A 27894-nucleotide genomic window follows, 5' to 3' on the forward strand; every position below is an offset into this window, starting at 1 on the left:
AGCTCCACCCCAGGAGAAGCCTGCCTTGGTTCCTGACCTGATCACCGAGGTCTGAGTGAGTGTGCATCTGCTGGATTTAAAGCCTAAGGCTTGAGATTTTTTGATTTGACACTTTGTTGGCAGTGCTTAGAATTAATCTAGAGTTGTTTGCTGTGAACTGACTCTATCTCTTGCAGTGACTAGCATTAAGGATTGTCATTTCCTTGATTAAGAATCTATAGAGTGAAATTGTATTGAGTGATTTGAGGGAATAAAGCATTGACTAGGGCAGAAAGTCGTGCATATTCTTTATTTCTCCCCCTGGACGGCGTAAGTTGCACCTTTTGCCATCGCAACACTTGTTTGTGCCTGAGGGCCACACTGGAGGGCTCTTGATGTGTGCCTGGTGAGACTGATACATTCATTGGTGTTTTCATCCACCCATTCCAGTCCTGTTTCTTTTTCTGACATTGTTGCTTTCCATGGATACACTGTCTCAGGAGCCCCGCCCCTTCAAGGTGGCCCCAGTGCCTTGCTTTTTTGTTTGATTTTTTTTACTGGGGATTGCACCCAAGGATACTCTACCATCAAGATATATCCCCAGCCCTTTTTATTTATTTTAGTAATTTTGAGACAGGGTCTCTCTAAATTGCTCAGGCTGGCCTCAAACCTGCGATCCTGCTACCCCAGCCTCCTGAGTCCCTAGAATCAGAGGCACCACCACACCCAGCCCCGGAGTCTCTTTTGACATGACTCCCAAAGTCTTCCATCGGTTCTTCTTTCTGGCCTAAAGAATCATATAAAAATCTCATTTTTTTCCTAATCTTAGTCCTGGCAATCTTTCTCACCTTTTAATCTCTATCCCCTCCTCTGTGTCCCTTGGAATATCCTTGGAATAAGGGATATTTGAAGTGATACAAAGGAAGAGAAAAGAGACATTTTTAAATGACAAATCTGTGGCTCAGTGGTAGAGCGCTCGCCTAGCATGCACGAGGCACTGGGTTTGATCCTCAGCACCACTTAAATGTAAAATAAAGATATTGTGTCCACCTAAAACAAAAAAAAATATTTTTAAAAAATAAATAAATAAAATGACAAATTTACAAATTTTATATTTTATTATATATAAATGCTAAAATGAAGTTTCTAATTTAGATAAAAGTGAACAATTTTCTATGTCCAATATGTCCTTGTTCACTTGAATCATCTCATTCCTTTCATGGATGATGGTTTCTGGCATTTAGATCAGGAACTCAATGGGTGCCTCAGCAAGAGACATGCTTCAGACCCACAGGATTTTTTAGAGAGAGGGCAGGCGGAGTCCACAGGGAAAGTCCACCATTCCTGCCCTAGCTCTTGCTTCCAGCTGGTTAATGCCGGTTTCTTGACTTAGCTTCCCTCTGTTCAAAAGTTCTTACCAAGTACTCGAGGTTGTCGTTGATCTCGGTTAGGTAAAACCTGAACTCAGAGCCTAGAATATATTCAAGAAAAGAAGAGTTAGTTTAGAAAGGTCAAAACTTGGGAAAGTTGTCATAGAAAACAGAATGCAGGGCATCCAGACACCACTGCCCACATGTCTCTGTCTCCCTCTCCCTCCCTCTCCTCCCCTGTGCTAGGGATCAAACCCAGGGCCTCTGGCATGCTCCACATGCTACCAGAGCTCCACCCAGGCCGCCCACTGTGTATTTAAGGGAAGTACTTTTGATGCCAAGAACATTCTCCATATTCCCATGTCACTGGCTTCACGCATCTTTACTGTGTCTGATGTTAAGCTTGCAAACCCCCAGAATCCAAGGGTGACAGGTTGAAGCAGGTCACACCCTTGGACCTTGGTTTCTCCTGTGATGCCCAGCAGCCCTTGCCTGAGGGCACACAGGTGTTTTCTGACAGACAAGGTGGCTGTTTCGCCTCTATAACTGAGCCTAGTTCCCGGGGCCAGTTCCTAGAGTTCCTGGACGGGTTGATCGTCTTAGCCCTGCTGAGGCAGAATTCTACAGAACTCTCATATATCACACATCATGTGACTGAGTTGGCTGGAGCCAGTCTCTGCTACAGAAAAACCTGAGTCTAAGGAAGGCAGAGCAAGATGGTGCCCAGTCCTCTGTCCTATTACCAGAAGGGAGCCATGATGCAGACCCCATGGCTGTCAGCAAGGGGAGAAGCCCACCTACTGTCTGTGGGGAATTGAAGCAATGATGCCTGACCACCAAGCCTCAGAAGGGAGGACCGCAGCAGCCATGCAGCAAATGGGACATGGAGTTTGGGGGCATCTAGGATGGGCATGCAGGGCATCTGAGCCCCCTCGTGGGGATGAATGGGTGACCCCGTGGAAGAAGCACCTGAGATGGGACATCTGGGACACCACATGGTCTGTGGGTGCCATTGCAGGAACAGTGAACATTTTACCAGGAAAAGCAGGGGATCTGGCAAAATTTGTAACAAAGAGAGAGGTCAGTGGGTCCAAACTCCCTTTGCTCAGTCTGATAGTGACTGACCCGTGGAAGAGGGTGTCCTTTGGGAAGAGAAAGTGTTTTATGTAATACAATACAGGAGAAATTATAATTATTAGCTGCTGTGGTTTTACTCTCTGTCAGTCTTGTATTGGAGAGGCAAATCAATGAATCAGGAAAGGAAAATGGAAAGGAAAGTACTAATGGGACTTAATTTGTGAGTATGTGGGCAGAAGAGTGGAAATTTTGAAGTTTTGAAAGCTACCTGTAAAGCTGGAGTAATATTGACAGGTAACAGACATTAGAGAATATAAAGGTATCCAGAAGGATTAATAGAAATAAATTAGAAAGACAACACCATCAGACAGTGTGGGCAGTTTCCCAGGCTTTACAGAGAAAGAGACAAAGAAGGGGAGGTGGAGGGGCCTGGGGGCAGCAGGGACAGCTCAGGCCTACTCCAGCGCCCTGCGATCTGGTGCCCGGTCCCAAGCCCACGGCCCACTTAAGGACCTTGAGAGGGGGATGAGGGAGCCGGGGGTGGGTTTGTAAGACAGATGAAGAGAAAGGCCTGCAGGAGGTCTTTCAAGTCGGGTTGACGAGCTGGACTTGAGCCTGCGCTCCTGGCCATCGTCACCACCCTCCTCCAGCCAAGACCGGTGTCCCTCTCCTGTTCTCAAATGGCCCCAGGGCCTTACCTCTTCCGAGCCCCCCGCATGGAGATGACCCTCCTTCCCTTACGATTGCCAGGGATCGCCCACCACCACCAAAAACAGAGGGAGGAAATCGGGATCTCGGAAAGGCCCCCGCGCAGGGGGCGCGCACTCACGCTGGTTGGGGAAGTACTGGAAGTTGGCCTCCACCACGCGGCGGTGCAGGGCCTGGGTCTTGCGGTAGTCGTTGTGCAGGGTCTCGTTCCGGAAGTTCAGCAGGGAGTTCTCCAGCTTCCACACCTGCGGGGGACACTGAGTTTCGGGGACGGCCCTGCGCCATCCTGAGGGCCAGTCAGCGCCTGGACCGGGGCTTGGCTTCCCGGCTCAGTGCCGGGCGTGGCTCCAGGGCCACGGCCCGCTCGCCCACGGTCACCGCCCCGCACACACACGCTCTCAGTCTTTCTCTGAGTCTCCCGCAAACTTTAGAAAGGAAAGAACTACCCGAAAAAACATCAGTGGCAAGACCAACTTTGTTTTTCTGAAAATATGAGCTTTGTCCACGTCTCTGAAGGGCCGTTTTGCTGCATGAGAGACTCTGGGTTGCTCTTCATTCCCCTCCCACGTTGGGGAGTGCGATGGCGCCCCTCCTGCCCTCCCCGCTGCCTGCTGAGCCAGCCTTGGTCCATGGGACTCTCTTCGTGAGGACTGTTTTTCCTGTCTCATCGCATTTCAAATACTTCATTTGTCCTTGATGTTCTGTGGTTTCTCTGTGATGTGTTCAGTGTAGGGTTTCTTGTACCTGTGTGTGTTTAATTGACTTCTCTCGATTCTTGAATGTATATCTTAGTGTTCTCTAATTCTTTTTTTTTTTAAACTGACATCTGCTTAGTTTTTTTATTAAGTAGAATGGCCCAGTGAATCAACTCATTAGATTGGTCAAGGCAAGACACTTGAACTACTCAATAGAATTTAAAAAGCAGTTGGTTTTGTAGTAGTCTGGTAATCACACACACACACACACACACACACACACACAAATTGGTAGAGTACTCTGGATATTAGATTCTCCCCATAATCTTGTATAGTGCACTGTTCACAATCTGTGGGTTTTTTGAAAATGATATAAATTGGACATGACCAAATTGGAGATGACTGATAAACTCGTAAATATTTGGGAACTTCAGCTGTATTCCCCAAAAGATTTTTTTTTTGATTATTAAAAAAAAAGACTCATATAAAAACACAAGATTTAACAGACACCTTTAAAAAATCAAATTGTAACTCAATTTTCTACTGTTTAAATATGACTAAGAAAAAAGTACTAATGTCTACAGTTAAAAAAAGACAAACTATTAACTGGGTGAATCTGGATTGGGGGAAATCTGGTTGGTATTATTGCACTCCACGGATGTGCAGAATTCCAGAACATGCCAGCACCGAGAAACTGTTTTGTATTGAGGTTTTCCAAAAGGTACAACAAGCCTGCCAAAAAAAGCACCTAGCTGTACTAACAGCTGGCTGTCTTCAGTACAGGCCTTCACAGTGTCCGTCACGCTGCTCTTGCAAAGATCCCTTAATGATAGGTGAGACTATGATCGATGAAGTGGAATTGAATCCACGTGCACACTGAGCTTCATTTCACTGTCAAGAATTTGAACAAGTTATTGCATGGATGGAAGGTGACCAGATTCCAGCTTAGACCATAGGCACGTTTGGTCAAATGCTCCTATTGACATACACTGGTTCTCATCAGGTTGCTTAAGAGGAAAAACATCCTACATGCATAGACCTTGTTCTCCTGGCCCCACTGCCAGATGCTAGGAACTTGCATTCCAAAGAAAGCGAAAGGATCCTTGCCGGCAATTATTAAGCCTAATAATACTAGTTTGAAGACTGACAGGAAAGATGCTATGTGTCTATAAATTGGTTGCGGGAGGTAATTCTCTACTTCGATTCGATGTCTGGGTACTGCTGACTAATAACCTGCATGTACTCCTCAAACACCTGCCTGTGCCTCAGGAAATACAAATCTGGAACTTGAGCAGTGGCCCTGTGGTATACTGCATCTTTAACCTCTTGCTGAGCACGCAAGCCCAGGTTCTTGCTCCAGACTACCACAGACACCGCCACCAGGAGAAGCAGCAGAAGCCTCATCTTAGCTGAGCTGCTGCGGCCGCCTTCAGGCCAAGACTGGGGCTGGCCCAGAGCCTTGCCGCTGGCCTCTCTAATTCTTTTGGAAAATTGTCAGCCAATGTTTCTTCGGGTTGGTTTTGTTTCTTCCTATTTTGTCTCCCTTCTCCTAAAATTTCAGTTAGACTTTCCCACTGTATTTTCATGTCTTTTAACTTCTTTTTCATGTTCCCATCTCTTTTTTCTCTTTAGTGTAGCAATCTAGATAATGTTCTCAGCTCTGCCTTCCAATTTACTAACTCTCTCTTGAACTATATCTAACATGATGCTAAATTTATTCATTGGATTGTTAACTTCAGTTACTATTTTTTTCATTCTATTTAAAAACCCAACTTCTACTGTTTTAAGTCTGGTAAGCCATTTTATATGTTTTTTATCTTTTCCTCACATGTAAACTTCTTATTTCTTCATATGTGTGAAATATGTTAACATAAATTATCTGATAATTTCACTGATATCTTTGTAGGTCTGATTCTGCTGACCTACACTGATAGTGTCTTTTTCTGTGTGTTTCGTGATTTTTTTTTTTTCAGTGCTGGGGATCAAACCTAAGCCCTTCCACACACTAAGTAAGGGCTCTACCACTGAGCTCCATCCCCAGCCCAAGTGTAATTTATTTTAATTGAGCTAATTCTACTGATTTGTGGAAATTCTTAGATCTAGATTTAAACTTAGTTTTTACAGATAATTTACATTTGCTTTTATCAGGTATCTGGGGGCAGCTTCCAGGCTGGTTAGTGACATTTGTTGGGGGTGGTCCTTGAGAAGGTGGCAATTCTCCAAGGTCTAAATATGAAGCAACCATTTTAACATGATAAAGAACTAAATTTGGAGCAATCCTTCTTGTGTAAAGGTATTCCTGCTGTTAGCATGGAAGCTCCATGAGGGACCCAGGATTCTTATCATTAGCCACCATGTGCAACTCTCCCAGGACTGGGATCAGGCTCCAGTCCTTTCGCCACATCAACCATAAGTTCCTTGGATTCCCTGATGCCTCTGTTTCCCCGTCTCTGCCACAGCCCTTGTGAAATCACCCATGGTCACACAGGTGACACAGCAGTCTGGTACTGGCAAATGCCGTAGGAGCCCCAGGAGTGGGCATGAGCTGAGGTCCTGGGAGCTCTTGATAATGAGACCATCAAAGGACTAGCCACGTGAGGCCTGGAGTTACCTGAGACCTGGAGAGCTTGACGGAATCTGCCAGCACAAACCAGTGGACATTCTCCGTGCAGGGGGGAGTGGTGAGCGACCCCTCGTAGGTGTAGTAGTGGTAGAGGTCCCCGGGCAGCATGTCCTGAATGTCAAGGCCTCTCAGAATTGTTCTTTGTCCTGAGACAGGAAATAAAGGGACATGAGGAAACTTGGGTGGACAGCTCAGGCTCAGGCCATGCCATGTTCAAGTGTCCTGACTGGAGCCAAGAGCATGGACCCAAATGATTGAGACACATTCCCAGGCGACTGCTTTTGGAAGGGGTTAAGAGCAGACTTTGGGCACAGATGCACTCAGATGCCTCCTCCTGGCTGGGTGGCCTTTGTTGGGTGCTCACTCAAGAGCTGTTTCCTCTCTGTAAAAAGGCATGATTTGACTGGGGGTGTAGCTCAGTGATAGAGCACTTGCCTGGTTCCAGCCCCAGCACCACAAAGAATAACAGGGAATAACCAGTAGGACTGTGTGAGGGTGGAAAATAATGATCTTTACAAAGTGGCTGGCAGTGACCAGCCCACAGGGAAGCACTCAAGGGTGTAGCTGTCACCTTGTCATCACTGTTAGAGGATACATGTCACAATAAATGAGAGAAATGAATTAAACACTCTGAGTCTTCTGGGTAAGTGCCCTCAAGGAATGAACAAAACCCCTTGGCATGGGGTCGTGCCAAAGTGGGTGGAGGCTGGAAAGCAGAGCCAGAGCCCGGCTGGGTGCTGGCTGCTGGAATCTGGTCCTGAACTGTTCCTGCCCCATCCCACGGGACTGGGTTCAGCCACAGGTGCGGTGAGGAGACCAGCTCTCCCTCAGGGTGTCTGAAGCCTCCACAATGCCCATACCCATCACTGCACCTAGACAGTCACTGTTCTGTTCATGTCCAGGACACTGGGGGCTGCAGATGTAGCTCAGGAGTCAAGCAGAGCCCTAGCATGCACAAGGCCCTGGGTTCCATCCTCAGCACCCCAAAACAAAGCAATATGCAGAGCCCTTTAGCTCAGCATGAGACCGCAAAGCAACAGGAATTTGAGGGGGGTCTTGTCCCACTCGCCCTGAGCAATTATATGCCTTTTAATGGCAAAAAGAATCAGTTCAGGGACTGGCCCAGAAGGCAGTGGGAATACAAAGTTAAGTTGTGGCTAGCATAAGTCTTAGGTCTGCATGGCAACATGAAGCAGACAGCTGAAGTAAGTGATCTGGAGTTCAGAGAGAGCTCGTGTGGGGCACACTGATCAGAATGGATTCCTTAACTGGAGGAGGAAACACATGCACAGCGATAGCAGAAGGAGAATATCTGAGGCCAGCACCCTCAAGGGAAAGCTAGAGTTGCTACAAGCTCCTGCTTTTTCCTGCTGGCATTGTTCACGGAAGAAATTAGCCCGGATGTTCTTGCATTCATCCACATTGTCACCGCATGGAGGACAAGACCGAGATTTCTGAAATCCTGGGACCGAGGTCACCAAGAGAAGACAGACAAGTAGTTAAGAGCAGGAGCCAGAGAAAGGACAAGAAAGCAGAGCTAGAGAGGCACGGTGACACATGCCTGTAATCCCTGCCTCTCAGGAGGCTGAGGCAGGAGGATCACAAGTTCAAAGTCAGCCTGGGCAATAGAAGAGATGGTGTCTCAAGATAAATAACAAAGTCCTGGGATGCAGCTCAGTGGTACGGCGCCTTGGGGTTCAATTCCCAGTAAAAGAGAGAGAGAAAGAGGGAGAGAGAAAGAAGAAGGAGGAGGAGGAGGAAGAGGAGGAGGAGGAGGAGGAGGAAGGGGCAGGGGCAGTAAGAACAGAGTAGGAAAATTGCCAGTAGCTGAGATGCCAGGGATGGCCTCAGCGGCTCAGTGGAGCGAGGAGCCATCTTAGGGTGTGGTTGTAGGAAAGGGGAATGTACATACTGGACACTGCTCCAAGGGGAGCTGAAAAAGGGGTGGAATCTGAGGGACTGTTGGCGTACAGAGATTCTTGACTGTGTTTGAGTTCCGAGCGGGAGGTGCCTACAGATTCGTGTGCTGGGCAGAAGGAGAGTGAGACGTGAGCAATGCAGGAGAAAGAGCGGCAGAAAGGGCCCTGAGAGGGGCCCCTGAGAGGGGGCGGGTGGCACCCATGGGAGGGGCTCTTTTCATTCACTGGGACAGAAGAGGGGACGTGGAGCCCAGTCCAGAGGCAGGTGGGCTAGGAAGAGGGGAGGGCTCCACCTTCTCAAGGAAGCGGGAAGCCAAGGCACCATCCGCGGAGGAGCTGGAGGAGCCCAGGGGCTGCAGGGAGGAGAAGGGGGGAGGTGGAGACAGGAAGGAGACACCAGGGCTGTGTTTCAGGGTCTGGGTAGGGCTGGTTCGTGTCCGTGGCTACCACGTGGGTGGCTGCGGTTCCCGCAGAGCCACGTCCAGCTCCGGCTGCAGGCTCTGAGGGTCGCGGGCCTTGCCAGGGGAGTGTCCATGGCGTGGAGGTCACAGACACTGGAGGCGTTGGTGTGGGAGTGGAGGGGTCTGCGTGGGGTGTTGGGGGCTGTGGGAGACATCTGCGTGGGAAGGCCGTGGAATCTCTTAGGCAGAGAGGAGAGGACGTGAGGGGGGACTAGCTGTGTGAACGTGAGGCCCACGGACTGGAGGACTCAGGCAGATGGATGGCTGGAGGGTGAGGGCTGAAGGCAGAGTGAGCTGGGAGTCCGGGAGGGTGGCCAGAGCAGAGGAGGTCAAGGCTTCAGAGCTGACATGGTTATAGCTCAAGGTCAGGGTTTGGTGACTGAGAGGAGCTGCCTCCTGGAGGCAGGGTGTAGGAAGACCTGAGGGTCCAGGCCGGGGCTCCACTCTGGAGACTCATCTCAACGTGGGGCTAGGGTGGGCACCTCCCGCTGGGGAACAAGATTGTCCCTGCCAGATGGGGCCAGGAGGTGAGAGTCACCGAAGTTAGGATGTGGCCAGTCGGCCACCAGAACGTCCAGTCATGGGAATGGACAAGTGGAGTTTACGAACAGGGTCTCAGAGGTGCTCCCTGCCGGAGCCAAGAGCAGAGATCACGGGACAAGTGAGCTCTCGAGGCTGGGGCTGGGCTCCTTGGCTGGGCTCATGGGCCTCCCCCAGGGTCCCCTTCCCCTTCCCCTCCTCTGTCTCACACTCACGCTCCTTCCTCTTCCCTCCAGAGGCTGCCCCTGGGGTCCCTTACCTGGGTACCTGATGTCGGCCAAGTGGGCGATAAAGGTGCTGTAGTAAGTGTTCTCAGCATACTCATTGACCTGGGGAGGGACAGAGCCGTGAGCAACAGTGGGGACCACACTACGGGCCCCATCTCGGAGCCAACCGTCTGGTTCTCCAGCTGGCAGCAGAGGAGAGGGCAAGGTGGGGGCAGCCCTGCCCAGTGGCGTCGGGGCAGACAACATGGCAGTTAAACATTTCTCTTTGCCATTTTTAGTAATTTGCTCATTGCTTGCTTTAGTGACAAAATGTACAAATTGATGACAGTCCACATCAGGCTACTGCTAACTTCATTCCAGTGAAACAGCAAATTCACCCCAATATAGCTGTCTCTCTTCCCCTCGCTTGGATTCTTTGAACATGGTTTTCTTTCATTATTTGAATAAACTTACTTTACAGTACTATGTACTAACTACTCTGAATCCACTCAGTCCATTTCTATTGATTATTTTGTTTTCCCCCTTCTCTCTTAACATTATATTTTCTTATTTCTTTGTATAGCTTTAATGTTTTTGTTGAAAATTGAATATATTAGATAATATGTGGCTGCAATTATCTGAATTATGGGTGTTTTGTTGTTGTTAATTGCCCTGAAGCTATTCCGTGTGTGAGTGTGTGTGAGTGTGTGTGTGTGTATGTGTGAGTGTGTGTGTGTGAATGTGTGTGTGTGAATGTGTGTGTGTGAGTGTGTGTGTGAGTGTGTGCATGTGTGTGAATGTGTATGTATGTGTGTGTGTGTATGTGTGTGTGTGTTCAGTAATTTGCCGGAGCTGAATCTGCAATACACCACTCCCCAGCAGTGTATGGCAGTGGTGTCTCTGCTCATTTTTTAAATATTAGTTTTATTTCTAGGAGCCACCTAGGAGCAGCAGATGTTCATGGCCAGTAAAGGATCCAGGCAGAGGTCGTGCTCAGCCCCTTGAGCCCTGAGACTCCACCCCGAATGGCTACACGACAGCGGGCTGAGACGACAGAGAGTTCGTCAGCCCCCGCATGGGCTTCAGCTTCTAATTTCCAGTAGGCCCTGGTGCGTTCTTGTGTTGCCTCTGTGTCTCTCACTCACAGGTGTCCCCTGTACGTTTCTGACTGGCTCTGCTCCACCCGGGGCTGCTACGGTGCTCCTGGGCAGGGGTTTCAACTCTCTGCTCAAATCCAGGCAGTGGAACTGCTGGTTTCCCTGACCAGCCTTGGTAAGGCCACCTGGCTGGCCGTGGGGATGGGACAGCCCCCACTGAGAAGTCCACAGACCTTACTTTCCTGACTTAAAATGCCAACCAATTTCCATGAATAGATGCCTTAGTTTGTTGTCTGTCTGTGGCCCATTTCCAGAGGACTGAGATGACTGAGTGTCTTGGTACTTTTTTGTTTTCTGGGATTTGTTGTTGTTGTTGTTGTTGTTGTTGTTTTGTGATGCTGTGGAAAGCACCGGGTTTGGTTTTCACAGCTTTGTCCAATTTAATAGTTACTTTGGGGGAATTCTATTCCTGACCACTTCTGGCCACCTGGCCCTAACACCCCACCTCTGGACTTTCTTAGAAACGCAGAGGTACTGCCCCGACTGGTTGGGTTGGAGGCTTCCAACCAGTGTGTGTCCAGTCAACCCTTCTGTAGATTCTGGGTCTTTTAAGCCGTCTTGTCCCAGTTTTCTAAGGCCCCCGAGTTGACACACAGAAGGAGTAAGCAGGGGCTGGAAAAACGGCCCATCTGGCCTTGAGCCAGTCCTTCCAGGACTGAGAGCCCAGGAGAGAAAGAAGACTGTGCTGAGGACACCCCTCACCCGACACCCCCCTGCCTGGACCACAGCCGGTGACAGCCAGACAGACCCATCTTCCAGAGTCCCCTGCCTACCTCCACAAAGGCTGCTAGGACGGCCAAACCGTCCGACGCGTCCTTGGCTATGTCGTAGCTGTCGTATTTCGCATTGTAGTGGACAACGTGGATCTGTGGGAGTAAGACAGGCCAGTCAAGGGCAGTTCACACCGACTTCAAACACTTCAGGTTTCCAACACGGGAAGAGAACAGAGAGAGATGCTCCATCTGAGACCGCACACTGTCCTGCACAAACGAGCCTGCCCTCCTCTCCTACCATCTGGGCCATGAGCCCCATCTAGGAAGACCGGAAGTTTCTGCAGGAACGGAAAAAGCACAGGAGGGCTCTGGGAAGATGGCAGCCGGAGGGCATGTCCCTGACCCCCTCCCTCCAGGGAAATAAGTGGGCACAAGCTAGAGGGACCTTGTGAGGAAGGACCCTGGGTCCTCCTGAGGTATCTGGAGAAATTAGAAGGAGCAAATTAACCCTCTTGTCCCAGGAGGCCACTGCAATCATCCTGAGGATGAATCTAGGCCAAGAAGAGAGTCCCTAATGTGGAGAGATTCAGCTGAAACAGAGCTGGCCCCACCCGGAGGGCTGCCAACTCCAGGCTGCAAGACAATGAGGGCAGGGACCCTGCTGGAGCTCCCTGTAGTCAATCAAGAGTTGCTGAATGAATGCAAAAGAAACTCGACCACAGAGTGACTTACTGTCACCATTGCACACAGTCTGTTTGGCTATTTTAGTAAAAAAAAAAAAAAAAAAAAAAAAAAACAAGGAGCTTGAAGGCCAGAGGACTGACCCCGAGGTCTTCACACACCTCAATCACATGTCTGATCCCGTCAATGGTGTGCTCGGAGCCGCTGATCTCTGAGGACCCACCACCCCAGTGGTAGTGCATCTGCTTGGCGATGTACTCGGTGCCATCAGGGGCCATCATGCGCATGGTAGGAGGCAGGTTGATCTGCACTGGAAGACATAACACAGGGCAGGGAGCAGGGCAGGTGTGCGTGGGCAGCTCAGCCTTCAGGTTAGGCAGCTCTTCCCACCCAGGACCAGCCAGGGGCACACACAGCTTAGAGTGCTAGGAGAGGGGTCCCCAAAGAGGAGGGGCAGTGGCATGCAGGACAGAGGGTGAGGTCCAGATGGCCAGGACACCTTCCACGCAGAACCAGCAGGTCCCAGGCAGGACCAGGCAGAGGCAGGTCCAGCTCATTGGTCCTGGAGAAGGGAAAGCCACCCCAAAAATATGGCTGATGGGTGTGAAAACCAGAATTCCATTCTCTGCCTCCAGCCAATTTTGAAATGTGCAGATGTAGGAGTAGGAAGTGGGGCCTCTGAGGGCTGCTTTGGTTAACTTTACCACCCAGGTGAGGGCTATTTACAAGGCCACGTTGAGACGATGCTCTTCTTCACGACACATTGAAATGCTCACCTCACACAGCCTTCTCGAGTTAGCCCAGCTAAGGGCCCGCTCGACTCGGGGGTCAGGGGGCATCCCTGCTGCCTGGACAAGGGAGTGGGAAACATGCTCAGGGTCACACAGTTCAACAGGCAGGAGCAGAGCTGGGCGGAGAACTAGAGCCCCATCCCCAACCACAGTCGCCAAGATGTGGCTCAGTTTGTCTTCAGAAGATAGGAGACCAAGTTCCCCAGCAAGCCAGGAACTCGTGCGTCCCTGTGGGGTTTGATTGGACTGTAACTATCAACGGATGCACTAAAATGTTAGGCTCTGGCCAGCTTCCTCTTGCCTCTCCTCCCACACTTCCTGTGGGGAGGCCACTCCCGTCCATAGCTACAGTTGTTCATCTCATGGGCTTGGACTTTGGGGAAAATGTCATCTTTTGAAATGCAAAGTCCAGAAAGAGACTAAGGAAAATATGTTAGGATGTGATTCGGGACTTGGAAGGGGCAGGGGCGTCCATCCTGTTGGCCAGGTCTTGCTATTTGAAGTCAGTGAAGCTGGCCACAAAGGAGTAAGTCTTTTTTTTTTAAGTTGTAGATGGACACAATATCTTCATTTTATTTTTATGTGGTGCTGAGGATCAAACCCAGTGCCTCACGCATGGTAGGCGAGCGCTCTACCTCTGAGCCACAGCCCCCCCACCCCTTTTTATAATATTTATTTTTTAGTTGGACACAATACCTTTATTTATTTATTTATATGTGGTGCCGAGGAACGAACCCAGGGCCTCACACATGCTAGGCGAGCGCTCTACCACTGAGCCACAACTCAAGCCCAGGAGAAAATCTTCTTAAAAAGCAAACATTGGGCTGGGGATGTGGCTCAAGCGGTAGCGCGCTCACCTGGCATCATGCGGCCCAGGTTCGATCCTCAGCACCACATACCAACAAAGATGTTGTGTCTGCCGAAAACTAAAAAATAAATATTAAAAAATTCTCTCTCTCTTTCTCTTAAAAAAAAAAAAAGCAAACATTAGTGGTTTGAGATGCCTAGATGAGATGCCCCTTGCTCCTTCTCATCTAAAGGAGCTGGGAGCACTGATTAAATTCATCGTGTGCGATGCACTGAGATACAGGAACTGACCTCAAGGATTTTAATGGGTCCTTAGCAGAGCAGGTGCCTTGTATTTAGAGCTCAAAACTTAGCCAGACTCAAAATCAATATTCACAAGAAAAGAATGGAAATCTTTAAAAGGAGCTGAAGTCAGCAATGTTGAGAGCAGACGGGACCAGGGAGCCGAGGACCAGGCCAGAGCTTCTAGATGACACCCAGTTGGCCCCACACAAGTGATAAGAGATCCTGAAAATTATGTTTCCCCAAATCGCAGTTCCCAGGAGACAGACTGCCTCAGGGCTGAAGTTCCACTGAGAGGCCTGCACAGGCCCGGGGGAGGAGCAGTGATTCTGAGCCAGCTTGGGGCTGCGTCGATGAAAAGATGGGGCAGACATATCCATCCCCAAAAACTAACTTGCTAAACCTTCTAGATTCTGCAAGAAGGACTCAGCTTCCAGAGGAGGAGACTCCCCTCTTCATGGAGAACGAATTTAACTGAATTCTCATCAGACAAAAAAAAAAGTCTGACAAAATAGGATCAAGATCTATATGAGGAAAACTACAAAACTCTGATGAAAGAAGTCAATAGGTATTCCATGTTCATGAACAGGAAGAATCAATATTGTTTCAGTTCTTCCCAACTTGATCTATAGATTCAAAGCAAAGCAAACCAAAATCCTAGCAAGTTATTTTATGGACATTGGAAAACTGATTCTAAGGTTTATATGGTGAGGCAAAACACCCAGGAGAGCCAACAGAATATTAAAAGAGAAAAACAACTGGCGTATTGACATTATCTAACTTTAGGACTTACTAGAAAGCTATAGTAGTCAGGTCAGTGTCCTGTTAGAAGAATAGACAATCCCAACAACTGATTTCTTTCTTTTTTCTCTTTTCTTTTTGAAATGGAGCCTCTTTCTGGCCTGGGCTCAAGTCATTCTTCCACCTCAGCCTCCCAGGTAGCTGGGACTGCAGTTGTGCACATCCTACTTAGCTTTAATCAATTTATCTTTAACAAAGAAGTAAAAGGACTACAAGACAACACAGCAAAGATAGTCTTTTCAACAAATTGTACTGTGCAACTAGACATCTGCTTTAAAAGAGAAAACTAGACACAGACCTTACACCTTTCCCCAAAATCAACTCAGAATGTTCCATACACCTAAATGTAAAATGCAAAACTACAAAACGCTCAGGAAGAAATTCAGGTGATATGGAGAATGGTGTTGATTTATTTTTAAGTGCTGGGGATGGAACTCAGGGTCTCACACATGCTAGACAAGTGCTCTACCATTGAGCTGTACCCCAAACCTGAGGTGACATTTTAAATACACTACCAAAGGCACCATCTATGAAATAAATTATTGATGAACCAGATTCTATTAAATTTTATTTTTTTTTTAAAGAGAGAGTGAGAGAGGAGAGAGAGAGAGAGAGAGAATTTTTTTTTAATATTTACTTTTTTTAGTTCTCGGCGGACACAACATCTTTGTTGGTATGTGGTGCTGAGGATCGAACCCGGGCCGCACGCATGCCAGGCGAGCGCGCTACCGCTTGAGCCACATCCCCAGCCCCCAGATTCTATTAAATTTTAAAACTTCTGCTCTGCAAAAGCCACTGGCTAGAGAGCAAAAAGCCACGGACCAGGAGAAAGTCTTTACAAACATATCTGGTAAAGGGTTATCATCCAAAATGTACACACAGAACCCCTAGAACTCAACGAGGAGAAAATGAATAACCTGATTGAATAATGGACAAAAGCCCTGAGCAGACACCTCATCAAAGAAGATGTGCAGATGGTAAATGTGCACATGAAAAGCTGCTCGAGATCACTTGTCTTCGGGGACTGTAAATGAGCCCAGCTAGGATATGCCATTATGCCCACCAGAAGCGGAGAGGGCTTCTGACAAAGCTAAACAAGCTCTGCCCTTGTCATCCCGCAACCACGTGCCTTGGTATTTTCCCATGTGAGCTGGAAGCTTGCACCCACGCAGAAACCAGCATTAGATTTTATAGCAGAGCTTTATTAATAACTGACTAGACTTGGGAGTAAGTGAGATGTCTCTGATAGGTGAATGGATACAGGAAAAATGGTACATCTAGACAAGGGAATGTTATTCGGTGCTAAAGGAAATGGGCTCCCGATACATGAAACTAAGTCCAAGAAGCCAATTTGCAAGGCCATATCCTGCATGACTCCGACTGCAATGTGACCTTCTGCAAAAGGCAGAACTATGTGACAGTAAAAAGGTCAGTGGTTGTCAGAGGTTAAGAGAAAGAGGGATGAGCTGGATGCGGTGATGCACGCCTGCAGTCCCAGTCACCTGGAAAGCTGAGGCAGGAGGATGGCAAGTCTAAGGCCAGCCTCAGCCACTAAGTGACACCCTGTCTCAAATAAAAAAGGGCTGGGGGTGTAGCTCAGTAACAGAGCACCCCTGGGTTCCATCCCCCATACCAAAATAAAAAAGAGAGAAGAAAGAACTCTCTGTACTTGCTGCTCAATTCTAAAAAATAGTTTAGTAAAAAATAGATGATAATGTGAAACAATGATAATTTAAGTCACAACTAACAAATGTTTAATTTCATCGTGTTAACGTATCAGCAAACTTAGCATTCATCAGAAGTTCACTAGATTTGATATTTGTAGGTTAGGATTTTTCTTCGGTAGAATTCCTGAATGTGCCTGGAGCTTGCTGAAAAGTTATAATTAATTGTAATGAATATAACCAAATAGATTCAAAAGATAAATTTCTAAAAATCCTTCAAAATACTGCACATCAAAACTACAGGGGTGCCAAGTGTGTTGGTGTACCCCCTGTAGTCCCAGCTACTCAGGAGGCCAAGGCAGAAGGATGTCTTGAGCCCAGTAGTGTGAGGTCAGACTGTCTCTTAAAATAAAAAAGAAAGAAAGCAATTGTAGCTCAGTGGCAGAGCGCCTGCCTCGCGTGCACAAGGTCCTTGATTCAATCCCCAATGCACACACACAAAAGTTGCCATTAGTTATCCATAGATTTCAGCGACCCCAGTTACATGTACCTGAGGCCACTGTACAGATACGACTTCATTCCCCATTTATTACTCTTGCTAGCCCCATAAGGACAACTGGTTTTATTTTCTCAATTGTGCAACACATACCAGTGTGTAGGTGAAATGGCCCAACCTCGAACCCAGGTGGGGATGCTGAGGAGGACGTGACTGAGCAATCAAACATCTGGGCTTCTGGGCCACTCAGCCCTCAGAGACTATGTGACCGTGAGTGAACCTGACCTCCCGGGTTCTCAGATTTCCCACCAAATATGCCCCTTCCTGGGGTTGACATAAGACTCAGGGAAGACGGGCCCCGGGAGAGTCAGGAGGACACCCTGCCATCACAGCGCGGGTCTGACGGCTGCCTGGAAAGGACCCCTGGAGCAGACGCCCCGAGACCCAGCTCTCCCACCGCCCTTCACCCACTTCCCAACAAGGAACAGAGATGAGAGGTCTGTTCCAAACCTCTGAGAGATACGGGGCTCGGGAGCTTTGTGCTCATCAGACTCAAGATAGAAAAGTGGGCGAGCAGGGCCGAGGGGCAGAAGCACAGGCAGGAGTGTGGCTCCAGCACCACTGTTAGCCCCACCTGGCTCTTCTGGTTGGGTGACAGTGTGTTCTGGTGACAATAATGGGGAATGATGAGGCCATCAGGGAATCGGGCTTGAAGGCAGTAGCTGCCGGGCTCCAGAAGAGTCACCGGGTTCCGACTTCCCTTGGCACTGCCAACCCTCAGGTCCCAGGCCTCCAGCACTGAGCTGCCTTCCCGGTCCCTTGGTGGGTCACTCCTGGCAGGTGTGCATGTCAGGAGGCCCCTTTCTGCCTTCCACCTGCCAGGGCAGCTGCAGGCTGTGGCTTCCCCGCCCTTACCTGTGTGGCCATTGTTGGTCATGGTAAACTCGTCCCCGTGGTCCTCCTGGTAGCCCGTCAGGTTGAGCGCCTTCAAAGCCGGGTTGAAGCGCACCTTATTCTGCTGCAGGTCAATGGGCGACTGCCTGTGTCCCCCGCAGGCCGGGTATTCCTGAGGCCAGAGGTCCTCTTCCAGTCCCCCCTCTGAGGCAGGGGAGAATGGGTTCAAGAGACTGAGCCCCCAGCAGCACCTTACCAGGCCAGGAGGACCCCACAGGGAAAGCAGAAACAGACCTCCGCAAGGAGACCCGAGGGGGAGGGGTCGAAGTCGCCTCCAAGGACTTGGTTCTGGGGGGACCTTGAAGCTAACCTCTAACTTTCCTATTGCAACCACCAGCTCTGGACACACGACTTGGTATTTTAAAAACGCTGACAGTCTTTTCCGCAGGGCCACTTTCCTGCTCCTTTGCTTTATTTGCGACTGACAAACGCACGGGAGGAACCCGGCTGGGGTCACTACCTGACTTCGGGAGGGGAGTCTCCTGGTTCCCTCTGGGTGGCGCAGTTCCTTCCAAGCCCCCGGCGGCAGCTCCCTTCTCCCCACGCTATGAGAACCCCACTCTGCCACTTTCCATGTTCCACACCCTTTTATGGGCCCCCAGGATGGTCAGGACCACCTGATTACACCCAAGGATTCAGGTCATCTGAGGAAGCATCTGGTTCAAGGGCCTGGCACAGCTCGCTTAAAAACCTGTAAAGCCCAGTGTGGTGGCATGTGCTTGTAATCCCAGATACTCAGGAGCTTGGATAGGAGAATGGCTGAGCCCAGGAGACCAGTCTGGTCAACAACCTCACACACAAACACACACACAAAAAAAATCAGAGTAAGGAAAGTTGTCTTTTTGGAGATGGTTAACAATCACAGGGAGCCAGGCGCAGTGGTGCACACCTGTAATCCCAGAGACGAGGGAGGCTGAGGCAGGAGGACTGCCAGGAGGATCGCATGTTTGCAACTAAGCAAGAACTTGTCTGAAAATGAAAACTAAAAAGGGATAGGGATTATAGCTCAGTGCTAGAGCCCCCAGGCTCAACTAATCATCACCATCATGGCCAGAGTAATGAAGACCAGTTGTTATTACAGATGATTTAGCCCCCAAAGAACTGAGGGTCTTTGTTTCACTCATTTACAATTGAGGATCCAACCTCGCCTTCCCCCTTTAGGGAAGAGTGGTGTGGTTTTGTGTGTCACTTGTTCTAAAAAAGCTGTTTGTGTTGGGGCCTGCGTGGTTTGCAATCAATAGAAAAGTCTGTTCTTTACTTCTCTGTTCTTCACTATTTAATAATTCAAAACTATTTTTAAACAATTCTGTCCTAGGGCTGGGATGTAGCTCAGTGGTAAAGCACTCGCCTCACATGCAGGAAACCCTAGGTTCTACCCCCAGCACCAAAAAAGAAAAGATAAAATCAAAAAAAAAAAAAACACCCCAAAGCAATTTTTTTCCTAGAGGCAAGATGCTGAGACTGAAGCAGAAAACTCTAACGTAGCCTTCTTGAATCCTAATGCTTGGCCCTGGGATCCTAGCAGTACTGGGACAGCCACAAGTATTCCTACGCAGCCCTTAAAATCTACTCCCATGCTCACAGAAGCTGGCTGAGCTGAGGGGCGGGGGGAGGGGTGGAGGTGACAGTCCCTATCATGGACTCCTCCCTCTTCCTCCACCTCTGACCCATTCCTAGTGCCACCGTCAGGTGAATCAGGAAGCCCAGCGTCCTCAAGGCAGGTACTTGGGATCCCCTCTCAGGTCAGGATGGTGGGTTGGAGCTGGCCCTCTGAAGCTCCACTCTATGAGCTCCTCTAGAATGTTCCTGATTCTGTTGTCCTTGTCTCAAACAAAAGGACTCAACATCCCTGGACAGTCTGACCCTGTCACCGGGGGCAGGTGGACTGTGCAGAGCAGACTCGTGCTGCTTCTGCCTCCTGCACCAGCAGCAGCTGCCCGCCTCCCGGGCCTCACTCCCTGGCTCAGTACAGAAAACGGGGATGCAGTCGGGAGGCCTCAGGAGGCCACATGAAGAGGATCCAGTGTCCACAACCCCAAGGACATGGGCTTCCTTTGTTTGGCTCACCTGTGGGCCAGAACCTACGCCAGATGCCAAAACTTTAAATTTCATATTTTTGATCTTGTTTGGCAGACTGGAGGCCTTCCCCTATGGTCAAGATGCTCTGAGTGAACTGCGTGTCAGGACACTTCCCCGAGGTGGGAGCTCTCAGTAACCTGTAGTACCCTCTGTGAGGACAGGGGGGTCCTTTCGGAGAGCTTCCTCTTCCACTTACGCAGACCAATAAAGCACAAGGTTTCACAATCAGAGACAGGAGTGGGTTCTCCGACCCCCCAAGTCCATGGGTGGAAAAGGTTTCAAAGCCCAGAGCCTACAGTGAACCAGGGGTTGCTGCCGGGGGAAGTTATTTCCTCTTTTTCTTCAAGGAAGTTTAAGGTCTCTTTGTTCTCCATTCACTGGACGACAGGAGAAGGCAGCATCTCCTCCACAGTGAGGAGACCCACCAGAGGAACCACCCAGAGGTGGGTGAGCTCCCTTGCATCCAGCCCTGAATTGCCTGGCGTGGCTGCCATTCTCAAGAAGGGGGCCTCCCTTCCTCAGTGTGAGGCGAACCTAGGAAACCCCGCGGGGGTGGCAGCTTACCTGAATAGGACCACTCGTGTTGGGCCTGGGCACCCAGGAGGAGCAGGGACACCAGAGTCACCACAGCCCTCATGACGCTGCAGGTCTGGAAGCAGAACAGATTCTGGGGAAGCTCTTCTTTTAAAGCTCAGAAGCTGTAAATAACAATTTACCACATGCAGCTGGTTGATCCACCCTTTGCTGCACCCATGAAAACAATAACACCCGCCCCACAAAGGCCCTTCTGACCAGGTTCCTTGTGCACACACCTGATCCCCTCCCCAGGCACTACCATGTCCAATTAGCCCGTGTTTGGTTGTTCAATGTCCTGACTTGGGAAATTCACTGGAAGGGCACACAGTGCGACCATTGTGGAGGAGGGAACTCTCCCCAGGATGGCCACGGCCATGGCACAGAGCAGCAGGAAGCAGGGGCTTCTCCTAAGCCATGCCACTTCCTCTGCCCTTTCTCCTGGCTTCTGAAGGGGCTGGCTGGGACCTGAACATGCGGCCGGATTCCAATTGGTATTTCCTGGCTGTCACAGAATGGACGTGAGCCACCACTGCAGGTTTATATGACTGTCCTTAGACAGGCTCCTGGGGAAATGGCCTGGCTCCCCACATGTGAGCAAAGAATGGAGGCCCCCAGCTAGAGGCCTGATGCACTGATCTCCCCTTAGACCAGCAGCTGGCCCTGAGGCTTGGCTCAGGAGCTAGCCTCAAACAGGCCTTTGGGCCACCGGCGCTTGCAGGAGGGTGAGCATTTCTCGGGGATCCCTTCTGACAGCTGCAATAGGCTCGGACACACCCAAACCAATCAACTGGGTGGGTGGCTTGCCTAATCCTCCCACTGCACTTGGCTGGGGAAGGAGGAAGGCTGGCAGTCATGCCTGCGGACGGGCCAGCGTTTCCCATGCCCCGTCTGAGACGGCAAAGGCAAAGGGCAGGCAGGCTTCCTGCAGTGCCCTTGCCACGCTGGCGAGACACAAAGGGTCACAGTGTTCTGGCAAACAGAGCGTGGCCCCTTCCCCCCCATTCACCTCATGGCTCACTTGTCCAGGAGTCTGAGGGATGCCGGGAAGGCAAAGTGGCAGCGTGCATCACGAGGGGCATGGAAGGGAATGTGGGAGCCCCCGCTGCCATCTAACTAGGGCTTGTCATTGCTGCAAAGACCCTGCTGAAAACTTAGATCCCTAAAGTTCAAGGGCTGAAGGAATCCCCAAGGAAGCAAGGTCAAGAGCAAGGATTCTGAGTAGACCAGCAGTGTTCGGAGCTAGCTCCGCCACTTAGGAGCAAGTTCCCTACCACTCTGTGCCTCAGTTTCCCTCCTTCAGAAGGAGTTGGTGTTAGCACCTCCCTCCTGGGGATTCCACTGTGAGTCTGTGCATAGTCCCAGAGCGGAGTCCGTGTGTGGCGAGTGGCATTATTATCTATTCAGACCCCTTGTTTTATGGACAAAGAAGTGACTGTCACCCTGCGAGTTAGTGAGGGAACAAGAGGTAAAAAATGACTTGGCCTCTGGTTCACAGAACTTTGCCACATTGCAGAAATTCGAGACCACCGTGTAGACCCTACAAGTCCCCCTCTGCCCAGGAGCATAAGGATACCAGTGACCCTTAGGCAAGCCAGGGACCCTTGACACCAGACTGGCAGCAAAACACAAACTGAATTTTTCTTGACTCTGCATTGGGAATGGAGAGGGTGGAGGCAATGCAGACAGACCAGCACCCATAGGTGACCACCCACAGGTCACGCAGCAGCAGAAGCCCGCAAATCTGCAAACTGGCTGGGCCTGCACATGCCCAGGGAGGCCGGGCCCAGGGAGGGAAAGAGCTCGTGAATACGCTGAGCCACAGCCGTGGGGAAGGCTGCACAGAGAGGGAGGAACCAAGGGGCCTTGAGAGTCAGAGGAGATGGGACAGTTGCTCGGGGCTTTGCTGTCCCGGGCTTAACACTCTGGGATTCCCTGGAGAGCCCTGATGCTTCTGTGGCCCCGCTGATCCTCACAGTCCCTGTGGGCTACAGCCCCACTGCAACTACCCACCCAGCTGGTGTGAGGGTCTGCCCTGGTTTCTCCATGACTCTGATTCAGGCAAGAGCCTGAACAGGCCACTAACTTGGACAGCGGGCTGATATTGAGGACAGGTGTTAAGGGGAGTAATTAAGTTAATAAAGGGAGCAGGTCAGATAGGCTTTTGGAATAGATGAGCCACCTGCTAATGAGGGCACATTAGTAGAGACAAGTTCCCTTCCCTCTTCCGGGCAGCATACTCCCAATGACATGATCCAGACAGAATCAAGTAATGTGAATCTCATTGCCTAACTTCTGACTCACTGTCTTCTTTGACCTCAAAGTTTTCCATCATCTGTGAACATGGAACTTCTTCCTACTGAAATTAATGGGGCACATTGTTTCTTGTGTGTGTGCATGTGTGTGTGCGCGTGACTTTAAACCCTGAACTTTCTTCTGCCTTCCTCCAGCCACATCCTCATCCTCGGGCGGATGTTGTTCTGCACTCCTGTTACCCTGGCACCGGGGTTTGAAGGGCTGTCTGAAAGGGTTGACTTGTATGTTATTTCCATCACAACATAAGGTCAGAAGGGAGGAAGAAGCTTCTGTTTGTCCTGGTTCCACCAGGTGCTCCGTGGCAGGCCTGCGGAGGTGAAGAGCAGAGGGCGGGCAGGAATGGCTATTGCCTGCTGGCCAGCCCAGGTGAGCAGGAGGCGCCATCAGCCCAGGTGAGCAGGAGGTGCCATTAGCCAGGTGAGCGAAGGCTCAGGCTTGCGAGGGACGGGCACAGGAGAACCGACCTGCTACATGAGAACATGAGTATTTTGACCTAAGCTACTCGGCAGGAGTGCTGGCTCTCTGGAATCCCCAAGAATGAGTCACCTGCACAAGGGAACTGGCTATGTGGCTCCATCCTGTATGAGCACCAAGATGTTGAATCTACTTTGGGTTAAACCTCGCCTCCTTCCTGAAGTTAATTAAGGGAAATGTTATTAACATTTTCTTAATGGCTAGTGTGAATATCAGTTATCACCAGGTACTGCAAAGTATATTAATGTTCCCTGAGCCTATAGCCACATATGGCAGTACTATGTGAAATGACCCCTAAGTGTAATGGTTTTTCATTTCTCATCAGATATTGGAGGGGACGTATCTAACTGGCTAAGTTATTAAAAAAAAGGAACTTTTATGTTCATTGGTAATGTTCCAATTACTACCAGGACGTGACCAATCATAGCAGAAGCCAGACCCGGTGCCATAGCAGGATGTAAGAGCCCTTTGCTCTGCCTGGAGTTGGCCTGTAGCTGGTGGGTTGTGGAGAGACCAGGAGGCCCCCAGGAAGGGCTGGTGGTGGAAGCCGTCATTCATATACTTATTTTTCATCCTTTGCATTTCTAACATAGGCCACCAGCTGTTACCTCTCGGGTTGTCCCTCTGCTATCCTCTCCTGGGTTCCTACTTGTTCTGTGGACCAGACCCCAGAGTTATAATTACATGTGCAGAGGGAAGGCAGCCAGGGCGGAGAGCCTAGAACTTGCTGTTACTGAAGCACACAAATCCTAAGACTCAGAAGACTTCTGTTTCCTTCCCTTCAGCTATGTCTACGTAAGAGAAGCATCGACATAACAAGTTATCATGTGAGATAAGCTAGTTGCAGGATATCCAGCCCCAAATCCTCCAGGACACTCTTGCTTTCTCTCTCTCTCTCTCCAGTGTCCTGCTGATGAACCCATCTTAGAGAAGATCTCCAGTCTCACATGTCCTCCAAGAATTCAGCACCTGCCACATAGGGGTGTCAACTGGCAGGTGTTATCAGGTGTTATCCACACTTCCTCCCTGCTGGCTGTCAGTGACCCATGGAAAAACACCCAGTCCAAAACCCGGAGTAAGCCAGGCATCATGGCACGTGCCTATAGTCCCAGAGGCTTGGGAGGCTGAGGCAGGAGAATCACAGGTTTGAGGCCAGCCTCAGCAACTTAACAAAGCCCTAAGCAACTTCGTGAAATCCTGTCTCAAAATAAATTAAAAAAAAAAAGGTTGGGGGTGTGGCTTGGAGGTTAAGCTCCACTGGGGTCAATCCCTGGTACCAAAAATAAACAAACAACAACAAAGATGGAATTAATCTCTTCTCTGCTATTTTTTTAAATATTTTTAGTTGCTAATGGACCTTTTATTTTACTTATTTATATGCGGTGCTGAGGATGGAACCCAGTGCCCCACACATGATAGGCAAGCGCTCTGCCACTGAGTCACAACTCCAGCCCCTCTTCTTAATTTAGGTACAAGCAATATAGGACCCAAATACCTAGAAATATTTTCAGCTCAGGGTTCCATCAACATCTGAGACGCCTCTCCATGCAAACTCACCACGGGTCCTGTGGCTGGGGTTAGATGTTCCACTTGCCTTTCCTGCATCTGTACCATCTGCTTCTGGGAGGAGGCCAGAATCTTGCTTGTGTCCCCTTTAATGTAGCCCACCCTCGGTACCCCTCAGCGGGCAGGTCCATGCATCTTCCAACTCCACCCTCCACTGGCCAATGCAATCTGAAACTTATGTCGAGTGCCAAGCCTCCCCCGGAGTCTCAGTGACTGATAACAGATTCCTGCAAACTCGGTGCTTACAACAACATAGTCTTCTTACAGATCTGGAGGCCAGGGGTCTGAAATCAGTCCCACTGGGCTGATCCAGGTGTTTGCAGGCCTCTCTGGAGGCTCAGGGGTGTGGTCTGACCCTGGAAGCTTCTGGTGGCCGCCTGCATTCCTTGGCTCACAGCCTCTTCCTGGATGACCCAGGACAGCTTCCCCTCTCAGGATCCTTAGCTCCATCCCATCTGCAAGTCTCCTTAGCCTCAGAAGGAAAATTCATGGCTTCCAGGGGGCCGGGCCACGGACACTTATGATTGAGCCCACCACCGGGATGCAGGAACCGCAGAGCTCAACTGAACTTTGAGTTGCTGAAAATCGAGTTTAGGCTCCAGAGGACAGAGTAAAAGCTCAGAAATGTCAGACACACCGGGGGTGCAGGGGGCTATGTGAGGGGGCTGGGGCTCAGCGGTACAGCGCTCGTCTAGCACGTGAGAGGCCCTGGGTTCGATCCTGAGCACCACATAAAAATAAATAAATTAAAAAGATATTGTGTCAACTACAACTAAAAAATAAGTATTAAAAAAAAAAAAAAGAGAGAGAGAGAGAGCAGAGGGTCGGCACAGGCGTCTCTCCTGAGTGGTGTCTGTCTGTTTTCTTGCAGTTCTGAGGACTGGACACGGGGTCTCGAAGGTGCCCACCACCGAGCCACAACCAGCCCTTTCTGAGCTCTTAATGATCCCCACGGTCTGCCCACAGTCGGCTGGCTACCCTGGACCAGCCCTGGTCGCCTCAGGAAGGGTCAGGGAGTCAGAGGCCCAAAGTGGTCACTCTGCTGGGAGGGAGTGGCCGACACTGTGGACTGCGTCCCTCCTCACCCAAGCCCCGGGAGTCAGCCTGGAGGGTCACTTCGGCCTGGAGGGGCAGTGCCATGGAAACCTGCAGCCTGTCCTTTGTGTCCTCACAGACCTCTAGAGCTCCGGGCAGGGAAGGGGACGTAACCCACACACTGAGACCTGAGTCACTCTGTGCAGGCAAGCTCCTTTTTTTTTTTTTTTTGTACTGGGGATTGAACCCGGGTGCCTGACCGCTGAGCCTCATCCCCAGCCCTCTTTATTTTTTATTTTGAGACAGGGTCTCACTGAGTTGCTTAGGGCCTCGCTAAGTTATTGAGACTGGTCTTGAATCTGTGGTCATCCACAGCTCCCCTGGGGCTTCAGTGACCCACTCCAGGTGGGTCGCCCCCAAGGAGCTGAGATGACAGGTGTGAGCCACGGTGCCTGGCCAGTCTACCTTATTTTAAACCAACCCTTCCATCAGGAAAACTAGAAACACTGACATTTTTCCTTGATTTCTTTGGAGGCATTAGGCTGGCCAGTGCAGGGGAACAGTAAGGGGATAATACATCACAGAGTCGGGGTTGGCCCCAGGACTACAAGACCCATTTAACTTTGAAACTCAATGGAACAAAGTAAGATAAAAAGACATTAAGGCACTTCAAACAATAGAGAAAAAAATCAAGAGAGAGAGTTCACCATCCAAAAGAGAAAATTAAGATCCACTCATGACTGAAAACAAAATCTCTTCGGAAATAGAGAAAGAATAACTACCACAAAAGCCCACAGCAGACACGCTGAGCGGTGACACATGAAAGGAGCGTCCTGAGACTGGGAAGCAGACTGACACGCGGCTTTAATGACACGTCTCACACTTTCCTGGTGAGCGAGGCCAGCACAACAAAGGGCGAAAGTTCTAGGGTTGAGGAAGGAAGCCACAGACTGTGACGCATAACACGCGACTGACTTCTCGGGGAACCAAACCGTCCACCAATGAACCACCACAGTTAGTACCGTCAGGAAGACAGGGTCATGCAGATAAGCCAATACACAAAGCACAGCTGAGTGTCCTTTTGTTGGTTTGTTTTTACCAGGGATTGAACTCCGGGCACTGGACCACTGAGCCACATCCCAGCCCTTTTTGTATTTTATTGAGAGACAGGGCCTCACTGGGTTGCTGAGTGGTCACTCTGCTGGGAGGGTGGCCAACACTGTGGACCGCGTCCCTCCTCACCCAAGCCCCGGGAGTCAGCCTGGAGGGTCACTGCAGCCTACAGGGGCAGTGTCAGGGAGACCTGCAGCCTGTCCTTTGTGCCCTCACAGACCTCTAGAGGCCACCTGGCTCCAAACAGGGAAAAGAACACGTAGCTGACACACTGAAATCTCAATCTGGGGCAGGCTGAAGCCCAGGAGTTAGAGGCCACCCTCCACAAGAGAGCAAGACTCCAACTCAAAAAATTAATTAATTGAGAGTCTATTTTTTAAAATGCTATCATTGACAATGGCATCAGAAAGTATCAAGTATTCACGAATAACTCTAATAAAAGATTACTGAGAGAAACTAAGACCTCAGTAAGTGGGGATAAGCCAGGTGTGTTGGCACACACCTGTAATCCCAGCAGCTCAGGAGGCTGAGGCAGGAGGATCACAGTTGGAGGCCAGCCTCAGCAATTTAGCAAGTCACTAAGCAACTTAGTAAGACCCTGTCTCAAAATGAGAAATAAAAAAGGCTGGGGATGTGGCTCAGTGGTTAAGCACCTCAGAGTTCAATCCCACGTACCAAAATAAATAAATAGTAAATGGGGATATAGGCAAGAGAAAGAAAATATTTAAATGATGTTAAAATTAGAAACTTAAGTTCATCAAAACTCAGTGGTAGAGAGCACTCACCTAGTATGTATGAGAACCTGGGTTCAATC

The 27894-nt window shown here is 49.8% G+C and overlaps 1 protein-coding gene and 1 pseudogene across 2 annotated transcripts; both read right to left on the bottom strand.

Moving 5' to 3' along the window:
• Positions 1 to 1349: 1349 nt before the first annotated feature.
• CA6 (carbonic anhydrase 6) lies at positions 1350 to 25030 on the bottom strand (the record flags this gene model as incomplete). Its single annotated transcript, XM_081308569.1, has 9 exons — positions 24924 to 25030; positions 20568 to 20701; positions 17886 to 18068; positions 12291 to 12439; positions 11509 to 11601; positions 9632 to 9701; positions 6441 to 6598; positions 3256 to 3379; positions 1350 to 1450 (listed from the first exon to the last, which is right to left on the bottom strand). Exons 2-9 carry the CDS (start codon positions 20638 to 20640, stop codon positions 1350 to 1352), a joined length of 951 nt encoding a protein of 316 aa, XP_081164695.1. The 5' UTR covers positions 20641 to 20701; positions 24924 to 25030.
• LOC308657109 (thioredoxin reductase-like selenoprotein T) lies at positions 4669 to 5233 on the bottom strand (annotated as a pseudogene). Its single transcript has one exon. The product of its transcript is annotated as a thioredoxin reductase-like selenoprotein T (transcript).
• Positions 25031 to 27894: the final 2864 nt, after the last annotated feature.

This window comes from Spermophilus citellus (genome assembly GCF_964194105.1).
Source record: "Spermophilus citellus genome assembly, chromosome: 9".
Classification (NCBI taxonomy): domain Eukaryota; kingdom Metazoa; phylum Chordata; class Mammalia; order Rodentia; family Sciuridae; genus Spermophilus; species Spermophilus citellus.